Below are 18,572 nucleotides of genomic sequence, written 5' to 3'. Positions count from 1 at the left end.
GAGAGATGGGGAACTTGAAGCACTGCAAGCGAAGCGAGCGAAAGAACCAATCTCCTGGCCTCGGACTCATGGGGGAACTGCGGTGCCGAGGAGATTTAGAGTCCGTGTTGCGCCAGGCTGTGGAGAGGAGGAGAAGTGGTATGAATAGACCTGGGGTTTAGGGTAGGTGGTGGGGGCCGAGGTCTGGTTGACTGGGCTCTCAGACGCGCGCCGGGCGGCCTCTCTCGCTCTCTCTGGGCGCGCGTCTCTCTCTCTCTCTCTCACACACTCTCTCTTTCTGCGCGCCGCGGTCTCACTCGCGCGCATCTCTCTCTCACGCGCTCTCCGCTCTCACTCTCTTTCCTCTCTTTGCTCTTTCTCTTCTCGTCTCTCTCTCTCACTTCGTTCGTCTGCTGTTTGTCTCTCTCTCCTCCCTCTCTCTTCCCTTACGCTCTCCCTTTTCCCATCTATTTTTCTCTCTGGCTGTTTGTTAAGGTAACCTTCTCGTTAGGAGGCGCGTGCGGTTAGCTGGGACCTACTCACCCGCGTTCGTCAATCAGCTCGTATTTCCAAATCTCGTCCGCGTGTCCTGAGCGTAGCAGTTTCCTAGCGAACAGCCGCCATAGAGGCTCTGTATAGGGTGACAGAATGATACGGTTAGCGGCCGTTGTGTGTGTGTGTGTGTGTGGTGTGTGTTGTGTGTGGTGTGTGTGTGTGTTGTTGTGTGTTGTGTGTGTTGTGTGTGTGGGGGGGGGGTGTGTGTGGCGTGTGTTGTGTGTGTGTGTGTGTGTGTGTGTGTGTGTGTGTGTGTGTGTATGTGTGGTGTGTGTGTGTGTGTGTGTGTGTGTGTGTGTGTGTGTGTGTGTGTGTGTGTGTGTGTGTGTGTGTGTGTGTGTGTGTGTGTGTGCGAGCGCGTGTGTGTCTGTCTGACTTGTATTGAACCCGGATGGGTTAATTAGCCCAAACGTCGAAGTCGATCTAGATCAGGCTCTACCCTATTTTACCACCGTCCTAAACATTTATTAGAGAAGCCATCTAAACTTCCTTTAATATTTGACAAGCTCGTTTACCATCATCACTGAAGCCATCTGGCTTTAACCCAGCCGCTAATAGCCATCTGACTTTAACCCAGCCGCTAAGAGCCATCTGACTTTAACCCAGCCGCTAAGAGCCGTCTGTAACCCAGCCGCTAAGAGCCATCAGACTTTGTCTCAGCCTCTAATTAAGAAGACGCTGGCTGGCCGTCTGCACTCACCTCCTGGCGTGATGAAGAGCTTCAGTAGTAGTGGTTGTCCTATGAAGGTCGTAGACACTCTGTTGCCGACCAGGTCTGTAATGCTCATTGTGCACACGGGAGGGATGCCCGTGTTGTTCAGAATGCCAGACGTCGGCACCATGCTGCAACGAACACGCAACGCAGACGACGCGGTTAGCAACACGGATGATAGGTTAGCAACGCAGACGATAGGTTACTAACGGAGCCGACGTGCTTAGCAACGTAAATTACAACTTAGCAACACAGTTGACGCGCTTAGCAACGCAAATTGTTATTTAGCAACGCAAATTGTTACTTCGCAACGTAGTTGACGCGCTTAGCAGCGTGGATTGCAGCTTAGAAAGGCTGTCGACGCGCTTAACAACGCAAATTGCAGTTTAGTAACGCAGCTAACGCTTAGCAACGCAAACAACAACTTAGCAACAAAGTTGACGTGATTAATTTTCTCAGCAGCCGTATAGCAACGCAACTTGTTACTTAGCAACGCAGTTGACGAACATAGCAACGCAAATTGCAGCTTAGCAACGTAGTTGACGCACTTAGAAACACAACCGCCGCGATAACAATAGCATGCTGTATTAGTTAGCAGACTACGCTGTAAGCAGCTGCCGGTCACGTGATGATACATGTGTCTGCCACTAGAAACCACGCGGCGATACACAAGCATCGTTCATCGTCAATGGAAGGAGAAGGAGAGGGGCGCGTCCTCCCCTTCCGCCGATCCTCCCCGTTGCAGCGTTTATTAATAGCGATGCGTGTAGCAGATGCGGTTGTTGCTGCTGCTGCTGACCTCACGCACTGCATCGTTCCCTCTTCCTGCACCCCACCCACTCGCTCTGGATTCACTCACGCGTTTGCTATATACGGTCTGGCAACGCAACATCGCAAAGAAATAGAGCAAACGCAACTTCGGCGCTGCTTAAAAACGTCCGCGTTAGCGTAGAACAAGCAGAGTACTAACACAGAAGAACTGACTGAAATTATGACAGTGTCTAGCGAACGATAACCCTGTACGGATAGCAACCGCCCAATCCTCACACCACAAGCAGTTCGTTGCCGACATAGCGGGGGTTAAGTAGGGTTCGCGAAGCCATACAAATCGGGGGAAATCCGCGCCACCGGGCTCATCAAGACGTAAGAGATGGAAAAATCTGGGTCCTAAACCAGCCTAAGATCAGAGCTTCGGACGTCGCTGACTTCTCCCTTTTTATTTATTTCCCGGAGGAAGATATACATCCGACGAAAATCATGCAATTAGTCATAGCCAAAGGTAACGTGTGAACTAGGTATTGCACCTATTCACCTGTTTACCTAATCACCAGGTATATTCATCTAAATCACGTCAAAACAATGAAAGACTTCGAATAACAATTATTTATCTATAATATATAGTTATAATAATATAATTATCTCTATATATTATATAGACACACAAACATTTATATCGTTAAATTCAAATGGAGAAAGAAACACGAAACGTGATATTCTTTCCGAATTTGAATTTCGATGTTTCGTTCCGTGTTAATTGACGTCGTCGTGACTAGCATGCACAGATACGAGAACCCCTGACGGCCCCCTCCACGTCACGTCCGGACAGCCAACAGGAAGTCACGTCACCTACACATCCCCAGGAACATTCCTCCTCACCGCTACTCTGAAAAGACTCAGACCGCCAGGGGGAGAATCGACGCGCCAAGCAGGCAAAGCCGTTAGTTATTAGAGTCCCACATAGATGTCGCTGCGATCCTGCCTACCCGTCAGGAGAGTCTGTCGTATTTCCGAGTATTCTCGCTTCCTGACCCGGAACTTGGTCGTCTCCGGTCCTGCAATACGTCATTTCCGGTACACCGTTAGGCGGTGTAAGCTCACGTGGATTGAGGTGGGGACCAATGACGGAGGCTCAGCCGAGCACCGGCGCATACGTGACAATGACGTCATTAGATACCGATGTGCCATCTTGGATTTTGTAAGAAACTATACCAAGCAACCGTCCGCATATTATCTGTGCATTGCGTCACCACATCACATGCAATAACCTTTTTCAAACTTGATAGGCAATATTGGCGATTTTTGACGAATTATCATCCACTGCCCCCAAAGCAGTGCCTATCGGAATCCGATTGGTTCATAGCGTCACGTGACTGTCTATACCCGAGATTCCGATCTCTGCCGACGGCAATAAACGAATACCGACGAAAACACCCGAAGTTCACGACCAGGCGAAAACGGACCAAGGTCAGGATACACAACATTAACTACAAACCAACACAGCCACGTACAATCAGCGATACACACTCTACATCTACGTTTCCATATTATACAACACCTGATATCTAATCTACCCCTACGTTTCCACATTATACAACATCTGATACCTAATCTATCTCTACGTTTCCACATTATACAGCATCTGATACCTAATCTATCTCTACGTTTCCCTATTATACGGCGCTTGATACCTATTATGATATCTATACATCCCCCTGCCTCCATTAAACAACTCCTGCTAATACTCTATCTCAACGTTCCTTCATCAATACAGCATCTCATGCTTACTCTATCTCTACATCCCCCTCCCTTCATCATACAACATACTGATACTTACTCTATCTCCACGTTGGTCGGTCCGACAGTCTTCGTCAGGCCGTCATCGTACTTGCACGTCATGCGGTATGCGCGCGCATCTCGGGTTACCAGCATCAGGTGAGGCTGAATGACGACAGTCGTGCTGTACAGACCGTTATCCTGCACAAGCAGACGAACGACAGCGGTCAGTACACGTTCTGATGACGTCACGGATGACTTCGCGTGATGCAAGAACCTCAAAATTGCCGCCTTATTGATATACTTTTTTATCGTAATTTCTATTCTCACTATTGTTAATATATATATATATATATATATATATTACACTCCCAATATTAATAATAATAATAACAACAATAATTATTATGATAGAAATAATAATAACACTAGTAATAACAATTATAATTGCTACCATAATACTCCTAGACGCCCGCTTACCTCGTCGATCGTGAACTCGCACTCGGAGTACTTAGCGAAGAAGACCGTCATGTTGTCGGCAGAGTTGTCGAACATGCGCATGCGACACGCGTCCGTCTTAAAGTTGTTCTTCACGTAGATGACCCCCGTGAACGTTGAACTTCCGCCGGAAGCCTGCCGTAGGTTGACCCGAAACTCGATCCCGTCTTGCTTACAGATCACTGCAACGAGCGACGAAGGAGGCGTATATTATAGCAACATTTATGACGTATAGACATATAGACGTATGTATGTACGACGATTGATTGCCAGTAGTCGTAGATATATTCATCGAATAGAGTTACGTTCGATTTGTTCGTTAGATATGTTCGTCGAGAGAATACAGTCGACGACTGCATGTAGTGTTTAGTTTATCATGCCAGCAGAAAATTGCTATTAGTTATATAAACAAACTGTATGATTGAGATTATATTTAGTAGGCCCCTATATAGTTATATTTTTAGTAGTGATATATCTTTTTGTACTATGATACATCATACAAATTTATATGCTAGCTGGTGCAATATATATTAAGTATTAATGTATTAGTTACTTTAAGACCAGTTCAGTTGTAAGTTCACGTAAAAATAGCAAGTTGGTAGTAATATGAGTGAGGAAACAGGAAAGGTAAATGTGTTAAACTGTGTTACACATATAGTATAGTGTTATAATAGATATTGTCTCGACAAAAGTTGAAACAAATCATTACTACCTATACAAACGGGAAAGAATAAACAAATAAATAAACATATATGTAAGCATATACATTTATTTATTTATATTCACAGAGAAATAGCAGCACAAAACCCGCTAGGTGGCGGGGCTAGACATCAGACGGATCTCGGTACTGCAATGTCAATGCAACTATAACTACGCAGAGAATACTAAGAAAAACATTAGTGTATTAAAGGGTTAAACAACACAGATGATTAAAGGGTTAAACAACACAGAGGAGTGACAAATACAGAGATCCCTTACCGAATCACTGATATCTGATCTGAAAACACACAATGCATAACAGAATGGCGCTACCATGGCCCCTATGCATCCAGGTAAACGTGCGCACCGCGGTTACCAAGGCAAGACAAGAGAAACAAGTTGAAGAAAAAGACACTCGATCATGTATAGCTCAGATTCTCTGCTGACGTCACACGCTAGGTGGCGCCCCCTGACGACGACGCTATATAACGAGTGATCAGCGAGAATGGAACTATAATGACAGTGACGATCGCAGGCGCACACTGGCGGTGATGGACGAGAAAAACACGTCCACAAAATGGCGGACGTGACCACAAAATGGCGGCTGTGGCAACTAAAATGGCCGCCTCCCAGTACAAACCTTTGACGGGTCCTCCGCCGTCTATGATTCGCGAGATATTGAACGTCGTCACATCGACAACGACGGTCGTAGGGTCGGGCGTCTGCGGATCCGTCACCTGCGGCGGCGTCGGACTAGTCGTGATTTCAGACGTTGTCGGGACCGTCGTGATCTCTACTGTCGTCTCTAAATATTCGTGCGAAACCAGGCGACAATGAGCGAGATCATGCGACGACGATGACGATGTCGTGACGTCATCACGACCGTGATGACAGGAACAGGAAATAAATGCTCGGTGAACGTTCGAATGGAAGCGGACGAAATAATCGGTTATAACATGACGACGGCAAAATAATAAGAACGTCGCATCGATCAACAGTATGCAAGCAAATCGTTAAAAAAATTGCACAAAACGTAAAGAAATGTGTTGCTAAAATTAATATAATATATTTTAAAATAGGTGCGAAAAAAAGAAACTCGTCCCAAAACAAAAACTAAAGAAAACGCGATACGGCAAAAAGTAAAAGGATCACATGAAGCTGAATTCATGTCGAATGAAGATAAAATGAAATCGATGTGCAAAATCGATCAGACGAACTTAACATATGAAATCAATGACTGAAATCGATCAATGAAATCAAAGCGTGAAATTGATCTATCGAAAGTAACATATGAAATCAATGAATGAAATTGATAAATGAAATCGATGCGTGAAATTGTTCGGACGAAATTGACGTATGAAATCGATGACTGAAATCGATGCGTGCAATCGATTGACATTTTGTAATCGGCCGATGACTAGCGTCGCCGGGAACAAACCTTGCGTGCGGTCGGTAACCGGCCGCAGTGTCGCCCTGTCCGGATCGCGCGTGCGTGGCGGCTCACTGCTATCGGTCTTATCGATGACGAGGCCTGCGTGAGGTGTTTGTTGTATGAGCAACGATGAGCGTGAGAGCGAACGATGGCGAGCCATGCGCGGCGTAGCGCACGAGGCGTCCGCGCGAGAAGTACGTCATCGTGGCACGTTACGTCATCTTCCGCGATGACGTCATCGTCTGTCATGACGTCATTGTTTACGATGACGTCATCACACGAGATGGCGTCGTCGACGTGATGACGTCACTGTCATTTTTTTGCGATCGTACGTGGTTTGATGTGGAAAATCGCTAATTTAAACGCGATATATGAAAGATAGCATCGGATGTTTTTTTTTAAAGATTTGTATTGAGTGAAAATTCAAGCCAGAGATGGACATGAGGTGGGAGGGAACGTGACGTACTTCGCGCACAAACGATGATCGTGATTGAAGTTCAGCGCTTCCACATTATCATGACGTAGCATGTAATCGCGTCGATGAGCACGACAAATGCGATGACGTCATGAGCGATGCTAACGTTACGATCACGATCCCTATCAGTGAGATTATGTCTGCATGGCGGTATACGCTCGATGCTCGATGCTTCATGCTATGATATGAAGCTATATACAGAATAGCTATATATAATGAAGCAAACTTGATGCTCGATGCATGAGCTATGATATGAACTATGACAGGTTCTCACGCACGAGAACGCGTCAGTGTTAGCAAACCGACAATCAACAGCACGCAGACACAGACACACAGTATTACACACCCACACACGGACACAACGGACAAGTACCTAACGATTAACACACGACAGTTACGGCGGCACAGATACACGTACGTACGTGCGAACGTACAAACGCACGCACGCACGCACGCACGCACGCACGCACGCACGCACGCACGCACAATGATGCATATGGGCACAGTGATTAATGCAGTACGAATGGCTGTGCGAACGTGGTGTGTATGAATGATGGATCAAGGATGGTAGGAACGCACTCAGTGGTGAGGTGGCGCACGTTATACCGATACCTACCGATCGCTCGTTCCAAGATTGTGACGTCAGCGACATGCCATGACGTATCAACAACATAATGATGACGTACCTCCACCGTAACTCACACGAAGCGACGTCGATCTTACGTTTGATCTAGCCGCGATCGTACGACGTAGAAAATGACGTGTTCTAATATTGTTGCGGACGTGTGACGTAAGGAATGACGTAACTAAGTTCGTTGGAAACGTGTGACGTAAGGAGTGACGTGTGCACAACATGCGATAGACGCAGACGGCGCAGAGAGTGCAAATAAAAAAACAGATTGTGCAGAAATGAGAGAAGAGAAGTCGAGATAGTGAAATAACCCGTTTTCGGGGGTTCTAAACAACTAACAAACGCTCGGCGGAGAAGTAGACGCAAAACACGCACACAGTTTCTATTCGGGGGAAGCGTAGTGCTACGTCACTCGCTTCCCCACGACGCTGACGACACACACACGTGCAGACGACCGCCAACAACAGCAGCGCCCCTAACGACGACGATGACGACGACAACATGCAGTCCTCACGAAACCTTTAGTGTCAACCCTTCTCGTAGCAAGAATCACCTTCGTCCAAGCGGGCGGGTTCTTGCGTCGTTGGGCCGGTACCGCCGCGTCCGGCCATCAAGTTAAAGAGCATAGCCGTGGTCATGGGATCGTCGCTGCCGACGTCTGGAGCATGGGTTACTGACGCGTCGCTGGGTTCAATACTGCCGCCGACGTCGTCGGTGCTGCTGGTTCGAGCGTCGGTGGACGCGTCCGTGACGACGGCAAGTAACGGGACAGTGGCAGCGTCAGGCGTGGTGCTAGTGGCAGCGTCAGTAACGCTATCTGTTGCAGCGTCAGTGGGAGTATCCGTTGCAGCGTCAGTAGCAGTATCTGTTGCAGCGTCAGTAACAGTATCTGTTACAGCGTCAGTAGCAGTATCTGTTACAGCGTCAGTAGCAGTAACTGTTACAGGCGTCAGTGAGCAGTATCTGTTGCACCGCGTCATAACAGAACTCTGTTGCAGCGCCAAGTAGCAGATCTGTTTGCAGCGTCAGTAGTAGTACTTTTGCAGCGTCAGTAACAGTATCTGTTCGCAGCGCAGTTAACAGTATCTGTTGCGGAGCGTCAGTAGCATATCTGTTGCAGCGTCAGTAGCAGTATCTAGTTGCAGCGTCAGTAACAGTATCTGTTGTAAGCAGTCAGTGACATCGTTCTGTACAGTATCTGTTTGCAGCGTCAGTGATATGCGTCAGTCAGCTGTATCTGTTGGCAGCGTCAGTGATAGCGTCAGTAAGCAGTATCTGTTGGCACGCGTCCATAGCAGTACTGGTTGCAGCGTCAGTACAGTATTAGGTCCATGAGTTGGGCGCGTCAGTGACAGTATCTGTTGCAGCGTCATGCAAAGTATCTGTTGCGAGCAGTGCGTCAGTACAGTATCTGTGCGCGTCAGTGATAGCGTCAGTAGCAGTATCTTGTGCAGCGTCAGTGATAGCGTCAGTACGTTATCTGTTGCAGCGAATCAGTGAGTACGTCAGTAACAGTATCTGTTGGCAGCGTAGTAAGGCGGCAGTAACAGTATCTGTTGCAGGTCAGTGAAGAGCGTCAGCTAGCTCAGATTCGTGCAGCGTCAGTAAGAAGTATCTGTCTTGCTACCAGTTCAGATAACAGTATCTGTTGGCAGCGTGCGTAACACTATTGCTGTTGCAGCGTCAGTGATAGCGTGCAAGTAGGCAGTATCTTGTTTGCAGCGTCAGTGATAGCGAGTCAGTAGCAGTATCTTGTTGCAGGCGTGGCAGTAGGCAGTATCTGTTGCAAGCGTCAGTAACAGTATACTGTTGCATACGTCAAGTAACACTAATCTGTTGCAGCGTCAACTGGTAGTAAACTCTGTTGCAGCGATCAGGTGATAGCGTCAGTAGCCAGGTATCTGTTGGGCACCCGCGTCAGGAAGAAGTAGCTGTTGGCAGCCGTCAGTGACAATATCTTGTTGGGCAGCGTCAGTGATAGCGACGTAGGCAGTAATCTGTTGCAAAGCGTCAGTAGAATATCGTGTTGCAGGCGCAAGTGACAGTACAATGTTGATGGCGTCAGTAACAGTATCTGTTGAGGCGTCAGTATCAGTATCTGTTGCACGGCGTCAGTAAGCAGCTATCTTGTTGCAGCGTCAGGTAGGCAGTATCTGTTGCAGCCGTCCAGTAACAGTATCATGTTGGCAGCGTCAGTAACAGTATCTGTTGCAGGCGTCAGTGACAGTATCTGTTGCAGCGTCAGTTGACAGTATCTGTGGCAGCGGTACAGTAACAGTACTGTTGCAGCGTCAGTAAACAGTATTTGCAGCGTCAGTGATAGCGTCAGTAGGGCAGTATCTGTTGCAGCGGTCAGTGGCAGTATCTGATGCAGCGTCAGTAGCGGCATATGCTGTTGCCAGCGTCCAGTAAGCATAATCTGTTGCAGCGTACGAGTAAGCAGTAATCTGTTGCAGGCGTCAGTAACAGCAATCATGTTGCCAAAGCGTCCAGTAAGCAGTCTCTGTGCAGCGTCAGTAACACTATCTGTTGCAGCGTCAGTGAAGCGTCGAGTAGCAGTACTGTTGCAGCGATCAGTGGCAGTATCTGTGCACGCGCAACGTAGGGGCAGTAACTGTTACAGCGTCAGTGACAGTAATCTGTTGCAGCGTATAACAGTTTCTGTGTTGGCAGCGTCAGTACAGTATGCTGTTGTAAGCGTCAGGTGACATCGTTCGTACAATCTGTTGCAGCGTCAGTGATAGCGTCAGTAGCAGTATCTGTTGGCAGCCCGTCATAACAGTATCTGTTGCAGCGCAGTGAGAGCGCTCAGTACAGTATCTGTTGCAGCGTCGCAGTGATACGCGTCAGTAGCAGTATCTGTTCAGCGTCCAGTAACAGTTTCTGTTGGCACGCAGTCAGTAACCAGTACTGTTGGCAGCGTCAAGTACACACGTTTCTGCTGTAAGCGTCAGTGACAGTAACTGGTTGGCAGCGTCAGTGATACGTCAGTAGCAGTATCTGTTGACAGCGTCGTAGGAGTATCTGTCTTGCGCAGCGGTCAGTGACAGTATCAGTGACAGTATCTGTTGCAGCGCAGTAGCAGTATTCTGTTGGCAGCATCAGTACAGATCTGTGCAGCGTCAGTAGGCAGTATCTGGTTGCAGCATCAAGTAACCAGTATTCTGTTGCAGGCGTCAGTAACAGGAGTATCTGTTGCAGCGTCAGTAACACGTAATTCTGTTGCAGCGTCAAGTAAACACTATCAAGTTGCGCGTCAGTAGGCGAGTACCTGTGTGCAGCGTCAGTTTAGTATTATCTGTTGCACGGCCGTCAAGTAACAGTATCTGTTGAGTCGCTCAGTAACACTATCTGTTGGCAGCGTCAGTAGGCAGTATGCTGTTGCAGCGTCAGTAGCAGTATCTGTGCAGCGCAGTAACAGCTATCTGTTGACCAGCGTCAGTAGCAGTACTCTGTTGCAGCGTCAGTAACAGTATCTGTTGCAAGCGTCAGTAACAGTAATCTGTTGCAAGCGTCATAACACTATCCTGTGTGCAAGCGTCAGTAGCAGTACTTGTTGCAGCGTCAGTAACAGTATCTGTTGCAGCGTCAGTGATAGCGTCAGTAGCAGTATCCGTTGCAGCGTCAGTAACAGTATCTGTTGCAGCGTCAGTGACAGCATCAGTGACAGTATCTGTAGCAGTGACAGTAGTAGTATCTGTTGCAGCGTCAGTAACAGTATCTGTATCTAGCAAAATTAAGACGTCAGTAACAGCGTCAGTAACAGCATCAGTAGTAGCGTCAGTTGGGGCGTCAGTTGTAGTAGTAGCGTCAGTTGGGGCGTCAGTTACAGTAGTAGCGTCAGCAACAGCGTTAGCTGGAGCGTCAGTTGCAGTAGTAGCGTCAGTTGGGGCGTCAGTTGCAGTAGTAGTGTCAGTAACAGCGTCAGTTGCAGTAGTAGCGTCAGTTGGGGCTTCAGTTGCAGTAGTAGCGTTAGTAACAGCGTCAGTTGGGGCGTCAGTTGCAGTAGTAGCGTCAGGTGGGGCGTCCGTTACAGTATTAGCGTCAGTAATAGCGTCAGTTGATGCGTCAGTTGTAATAGTAGCGTCAGTAAAAGCATCAGTTGGGGTGTCAATTGCAGTTGTAGCGTCGGTAACAGCGTCAGTTGCAGTAGTAGCGTCAGCTGCAGTAGGAGCGTCAGTAACAGCGTCAGTTGGGGCGGCAGTTACAGCGTCAGTGGCTGTAACAGCGTCAGTAACAGCGTCAGTAACAACGTCAGCAACAGCAACAGTAGCGACATCAGTGACAGCGTCAGTAACAGCTTCAGTAGCAGCGTCAGTAACGACGTCAGTAACAGCGTCAGTAACAGCGTCAGTAGCAGCGTCAGTAACGACGTCAGTAACAGCGTCAGTAGCAGCGTCAGTGGATTTGATCTTGCTATCTCTAATGATGAGATTCGCCGCCCGCTGCTCGTCCACGACGACGTTCACACCTCTCACGATGACGTCACGCAGCTTAATCGTCGTCGACGCATTGATTGACAGGTGTCCTCCCGCCAGGGCGGCGCTCGCGCGCGCTATCTCGCTCGCGTTCGTCCGCGATAACACAGCGAGCAATGTCTGGTTGCTGTCAATCGCGTCCACTGCTTCACGCTGATTGGACACGCTCGGGGTGGGCGGGTCGATCTGTTCTCCTATGGCTGCGCCGGTTTCCTTCGTTGTCGTCGTGACGTCACGTGGACTGTTATCCAATTGGTTATTGTCGCCGGGTGCGTTGTGACTGATCGTTGATATAATCGATGATTCATCGATACTGTGCTCGAGCCTGATATCTTCCTTTCTAACGCTGTATGACGCGTCTACAGCTCGACTAGTACTACGCGTAGCATCTAGTTAGAAAAAAAAGATGGAAAGTAAAATCGAGCAAAGAAATGATGAAGAAATAGAGGTAAATAAATCGGTGGTAAGCGAGTGATGAAATTGAATGAAAGACGCAAATTGTTGCAAATAAATATTCAAAGAATTTGATAGTGTATAAAGCTAGAGTATAAAGCAGAAACGAAAAAAAAATCATGCTGTAGCAAGGATGGAGAGGAATTTGGAACCGCGAACATTAGGATAATCTTAGGACAGGAATTTATCCAGTGGGAATATGTAACTTACCTGCTAAAGGGTTGTTGGTAAACTGACTGGGCGTTGACGCGTTGTCATCAGTAAGAATATCTGTCTGAGTGGGAATTGGCGTATTTGTTAATTTCAAATCAGTTAGATTTGCTCCCGGTAGAGGCCCAATGCTTATTCCAACGGTAGTAAATTGAGATTCAGTCGGCGTCTGTGACGTCACTGGTTCCTGTGTTCCTGGCGACTCTGTTGGAGGCTGTGGTGTCACAGGTTCCTGTGTTCCTGGAGCCTCTGTTGATGGCTGTGATGTCACAGATTCTGTTGTTACCGGGGCCTCTGTTGGTGGTTGTGACGTCACAGGTTCTTGTGTTCCTGGAGCCTCTGTCGATGGCTGTGATGCCACAGATTCCGTTGTTACCGGGGCCTCTGTTGGTGGTTGTGACGTCACAGGTTCTTGTGTTCCTGGAGATGTTGTTGATGGCTGTGATGTCACAGGTTTCGTTATTTCTGGAGCACCAGTTAATGGCTGTGACGTCACAGCTTTTTGCGTTCCGGGAGATTCTGTTGGTGGCTGTGATGTCACAGATTCTGTTGTTACTGGAGCCTCTGTTGATGGTTGTGATGTCACAGGTTGTTGTGTTTCTGGAGCCTCAGTCGATGGCTGTGATGTCCCAGTTTCTTGCGTTCTGGGAGATTCTGTTGGTGGCTGTGATGTCACAGGTTCTGTTGTTACTGGAGGTGTAGTTGATGGCCGTGATGTCACAGGTTACTTTATTTCTGGAGCCTCAGTCGATGGCTGTGAATGTCACAGTTTTCTTGCGTTCCTGGAGATTCTGTTGGTGGCTGTGTGATGTCACAGTTCTGTTGTTACTCGGAGCCTCTGTTGATGTCTGTGTGATGTCACAGGTTCTGTTGTCTTCGGAGCCTCTGTGATGGTTGTGATGTCACAGGTTGGTGTGTTTCTGGAGCCTCAGTCGATGGCTGTGATGTCACAGTTCTTGCGTTCGCGGGAGATTCTGTTGATGACTGTGATGTCACAGGTTCTGTGGTTACTGGAGCCTCTGTCGATGGCTGTGATGTCACAGTTTCTTGCGTTCCGGGAGATTCTGTTGATGACTGTGATGTCACAGGTTCTGTTGTTACTGGAGCCTCTGTCGATGGCTGTGATGTCACAGTTTCTTGCGTTCCGGGAGATTCTGTTGATGGTTGTGATGTCACAGTTCTGTTTGTTACTGGAGCCTCGTCGGTGGTTGTGATGTCACAGTTGTTGTGTTTCCTGGAGCCTCAGTCGATGGCCTGTGATGTCACATTTCTTGGCGTTCTGGGAGATTCTGTGGTGGCTGTGATGTCACAGGTTCTGTTGTTACCGGAGCCTCAGTCGATGGCTGGGATGTCACCAGTTTTTTGCGCTCCAGGAGATTCTGTTAATGTCTGTGATGTCACAGGTTGTTTGTGTTCCTGGAGCCTCTGTTGGTGCTGTGATGTCACAGGTCTATTGTTTTACCGGAGCCTCTGTGGGTGCTGTGATGTCAACAGGTTCTGTTGTTGCCGGAGCCTCTGTGATGGCTGTGACGTCACAGGTTGTTGTGGTTCCTGGAGCATCTGTTAATGGTTGTGACGTCACAGGTTCTTGTGTTCCTGGAGGCATCTGTCAATGGTTGTGAGTCACAGGTTTCCATTGTTACGGAGCGCTCTGTTGATGGCTGTGATGTCACAGGTTTTGTGTGTCCCGAGCTACAGTTGATGGACTGTGACGTCACCAGTTCCGGTGTTTCAGTTTCGTCACTGTTGAGTCTGTGACGTCACAGCATCTGTCGTTACGCTAACCAACCGTGACAATTTGTCAAATCGACCTCTGGCCGAGTGGGCGTGGACACGGGCGCTGGCTGGACGCCGGGCTGGAGTGGAATCAGTGGCTGGGCTCGTGCTAGCGGGTTCTGTGGCGGTGTCAGTGGGAGGTGAACTGGCTAGACGTGTTAGTGCTGTCGGTGACAGCTGACGTGCGTCAAGGTGACGGTCTCTCTACGACTTCCGTTACCGGCAAGCGTGTTGTGTCGGTTTCTCTCTGTCCGGTACCGTAGCTAAGGCGAAAAAAAACAAATCAAAAGCGAAAATAAGGAAAAAAGGAAAAACCGAAATGCCCCGCTGCCAAAAGCGATACCGTGTTAATGCGTAAAGTAGAAAGTAAATTTCGTTATTTATATAAGCAGAAAATAGCAAAATAAACGCGAATGAAAACTTTATTAAATGAAATAATGTAAATAATTCAATTAAGATAATGTAAGTTAATACAAACGCCAAATTAAAATCTCTATCCACCGCTCAGGCCAGAAGACGTTTACAAAATGAAACAAAAACTGTAACTATTGCAAAGCAAATCATCAATATAAAGTAACTAAAATGAATCGACAAAATAGCTTAAAGGAATCAAAGCAAAACAATGCAAACCGTGTTAGTGTAATGCAAAATTAACCGCACAAAATAACGAAATGCAAATACAATCAAAACAAACAACATTGCTGCCCTGAGTCCGAATACGTTACCTTGCCTCGCGCGTTCAGCCACGATTCTCTCTCGTGCTATATTTTCTCATATCTCTGTGCCTAACAAATTGCGTGTATGTCTGTCTGTCCGTATGTCTATCTGTCTGTCGTCTATATCGACATAATCCATCTTGTATCACGTGACCGGTGTCATTTCCTTGCAGCAGCGTGTGTGCTATGCTACACGCGCGCGTGAGCGCATGTGCGTGCGTGTGCAGTTTTTCCCCACATAAAAACATGCACCTAACCATGTAATTACCATCTTAATCGGATCATGTAGGCATGCACGCACACGCGGAGCGATGTGTCTTGTGTGTGCTGGTGTCTAAAATTCTCGCGTTTCGCACGAAGCTGTATGCCGTGTTCTCTTCGTTCGCCTCCTTTCTTCTCTCCTTTCTCGCCCGCACTCAGCGCTGCGCGGCCATTATAGCTATCTATCAGCGCTACTTTACCTCCCCTTCTTCTTCGTGCTGTTACCATTCTCCTGCGAACACCCAAACTTCTTACCCACACATAATCGAGCAACAATCCACTATCGACACCTGAAAGAAAACCTGTGAAAAAATTCCCTCGCGTTCCGCCATCTTGGCAGTGGACGCAAGATGGCGGTGTGTTAGATGGAGTGGAGAGACGGAGCAGGAGGAGGAGGAGGAGGAGAAGGAAGAGGAGGACGGAGGAGGAGGGGAAGGAGCTTACCTTCCACAGGGCCATCACGTGACGATAATGGCGTCGTGCTGCCCTAGCGCTGTGGGCGACGTCTCGGTAAAGAGGCTGCAACGAGAACACAGGTAAACACACATATATTAAAGCATATCTCACAACCTTGCATGCAGTGCTGCCTACTGTTTAGACAGCTTCCCAGTTCCTGCTGATACGCAAGAGGACACGATGTCTAATAGCACTGCCTGCTGTAACAGGGCGTGTCTGATTGGCGGAAATGAGATCGAACTAGCCCTAGGAACAATATTCTGGGGGCTGTTGTTAGAAACAAAATCAGTTTCAAATGAGTCTTAACACTAACTTTGTCTCTTAGACTGTTTGCAGAAAACATGGTAAAGTTACAAATTTCTGACACGCATTGCGCATAGAGATCGGTCTACGAGAAAAAAAATAGAATGTTACGAACTACTAAATCTTAAAACTAATTTCATTTGTCCAACAAGGTTCGAAGCCCTTCACAAAGCACTGATAAGGAGTGTAATAGTCGTAATTTAATAATCAACATATATTACATGTACCCGCTATACTACTAAGTACAGGAGCAGTACAGAGTAGGGATATAAGTGTGCACTTTTGACAAAATTATGAAATTGGCACATAGGTAGTTTCAGAGGTGTGTATATGAGCGGTGAGCACGCTACCGTTACAGGAAGAAGCTGCCTTCGAGTTCATGCAGTTCTCAGCGTTGGCGCCAACACATGCCTCGCGCCACACTCATCGATGTCTGCAAGCATGCCAAGAGAACGGCATGAGGATGACGCGGAGTTCGTAGATGATGCGACATTCGGTGGACACCCGCTGAGGTCAGAGTCAGTGGTCAAAGGTTTCCTCCATCTCCGCGCGCCGCTCTCTCTCTCACTTCCGCGCCCTTCCCTCGTCCACTTCCCTCCTCTCTCTCGTCTCCTCCCTCTCTCTCTCTTTCTCCCTCTCGCCCTCTCTCTGTTCGCTGTCTTTCTTTCTCACTCAGTCTTTTTGTTCTCTTTCGTTCTTGCTCTCTCGTCTCGTCTCTCTCTCTCTCTCTCTCTCTCTCTCTCTCTCTTCACATCACACTCTCACACGCTCTAAATCTCTTTCGTGTGTTCGCATCTTACCTGTGCACACGACCCACTCCTTCCCATCCGCGCTTACACACGCAGTGAAAGCTGCCTGGTGGATCGTCCAGACAGGCGGCATTGCGGTCGCATTGTGTATTCCCAGCTCACACTCGTTGATATCTGCAGGGAGGAAGGATTACCACGTTAGCCTAGGTTTCCCGCTCTGCGTTCGCCTCGCGCTCGCTTCTTCTCGCCTTTTCATCGTCCGCGAATGTCGTCGCGTGACGTCACGTTTTTCATGCGTCATATCCGATACTGCATGTTTCCGTTTGTGTCGTGTCGTGGATTGATCGCTGACACTAGGGGGCGCACACTTACTTTGGCAGGTGTCCCTTCCGTTTCGAGTGTATCCGGTGAGCACGTGCACACGCTAGCTGCCCTCGGTGTTCGTACACGGTGCCAGAAGCAGCGTGGACAGTCGTCCGTGTTTGATAGACACTCGTCAATGTCTGAGAGAGAGAGAGAGAGAGAGAGAGAGATGAGAATTAGTGAGGAAACAGGGTATTGTGTGTCGAAGTACACCGTTTACTATCATAATAATACGTATAATACATAATATAATGATATCATATGCATACACATAATACCATATTTAGAAATAAAATATGGAGGCAGATAACAGTAGCGCATTGGCAGGAGACTGACGGTTAGACTGACACCAAGCACACCTAGTGCCTGAGCGTACAAGGAGAACAACGATGTATGGGGGCGAGTCTAACCGTTGATAAAACAAGAAACAAAAAGCGTTTTCGCAGCATGATGACGCTCATCGATTATGACGTAATGACGACGTCATCAGGCGCATCGTCTGCTCGTCGGGGGCGACCTTACCGACGCATCCGCTAGCTGTCTGCTTGTATCCGGGTTTGCATTCGCATTCGAAACGCGCACATACGAGGTTCCTACAGACAGTGTTTTCTGGCAGTTGTCTAATCTGGCTGTACACTCATTGATATCTGCAATAATATGACGTATATGTGGTCAGGATAAATATAAATGATTAATACGTATGTGTGTGTGTGCCGTGGGAGGTTGTGTATGTCGTGTGTGTGTGTGTGTGTGTGCGGGGGGGGGGTTGTGTGTGTGTGTGTGTGTGTGGTGTGTGTGTGTTGGCGTGTGTGTGCGTGCGTGCGTGCGTTTGTGTGCGTGCGTGCGTGCGTGCGTGCGTGCGTGGCGTGCGTGCTTGTGTGTGTGTATATATATATTGTTGTGTGTGCTGTGTGTGTGTGTATGTGTGTGTGGTGTGTGTGTGTGTGTGTGTGTGTGTGCGTCGCGCGCTGTGTGTGTGTGTGCGCGCGCGTGTGTGTGTGTGCGGCGCGGCGTGTCTGTATGTAGAACGGTGTGCTGTGTGTACGTGACAAGGTATACAGCGGCAGGTGTACATCTAACTGTTATGTGTGTACACCGAAGCAGTCGACACCGTCGCCCCTGTATCCCTTCTCACAGGAGCAACCTGAAGCCGCCGACAATGTTCGTCCACATGCCATGAGCAGCGTGGCAGTTTGCCCTTCCCTCGGCACACTCATCCTGGTCTGTGCTACAGATGAGAGAGAGAGAAGATCTCTGTTAGTAAAGACGCGGT

General features: G+C 48.1%; 2 protein-coding genes across 6 annotated transcripts in view; one reads left to right on the top strand and one right to left on the bottom strand.

The window, feature by feature from the left end:
- Nucleotides 1-18,572, bottom strand: part of LOC106808099 (fibrillin-3-like) — a gene marked incomplete in the record, with an annotated part of 50,466 nt that overhangs the window by 10,640 nt on the left and 21,254 nt on the right. The window contains 4 exon segments of the mRNA XM_014810665.1: nucleotides 1,235-1,377; nucleotides 3,861-4,000; nucleotides 4,280-4,479; nucleotides 5,637-5,801. Of these exon segments, the coding sequence (XP_014666151.1) occupies nucleotides 1,235-1,377; nucleotides 3,861-4,000; nucleotides 4,280-4,479; nucleotides 5,637-5,801 (648 nt within the window).
- LOC106808100 overlaps nucleotides 12,709-18,572 on the top strand; it is a 9,416-nt gene continuing 3,552 nt past the window's right edge. For 3 of the 5 annotated variants that reach the window (XM_014810670.1, XM_014810667.1, XM_014810666.1), the window contains exon 1: nucleotides 12,709-13,371. In XM_014810670.1, coding sequence (XP_014666156.1) covers nucleotides 12,931-13,371 — 441 coding nt within the window. In that variant the 5' untranslated portion in view covers nucleotides 12,709-12,930. The remainder of the gene's footprint in view (nucleotides 13,372-18,572) is intronic. The other 2 variants (XM_014810668.1, XM_014810672.1) reach the window with 2 other exon arrangements.

Source organism: Priapulus caudatus, unplaced genomic scaffold (assembly GCF_000485595.1).
Source record: "Priapulus caudatus unplaced genomic scaffold, Priapulus_caudatus-5.0.1 Scaffold253, whole genome shotgun sequence".
Classification (NCBI taxonomy): domain Eukaryota; kingdom Metazoa; phylum Priapulida; class Priapulimorpha; order Priapulimorphida; family Priapulidae; genus Priapulus; species Priapulus caudatus.
The sequence above is the reverse complement of the archived record's forward strand: the minus strand, read 5'-3'. Positions and strand labels throughout refer to the sequence as shown.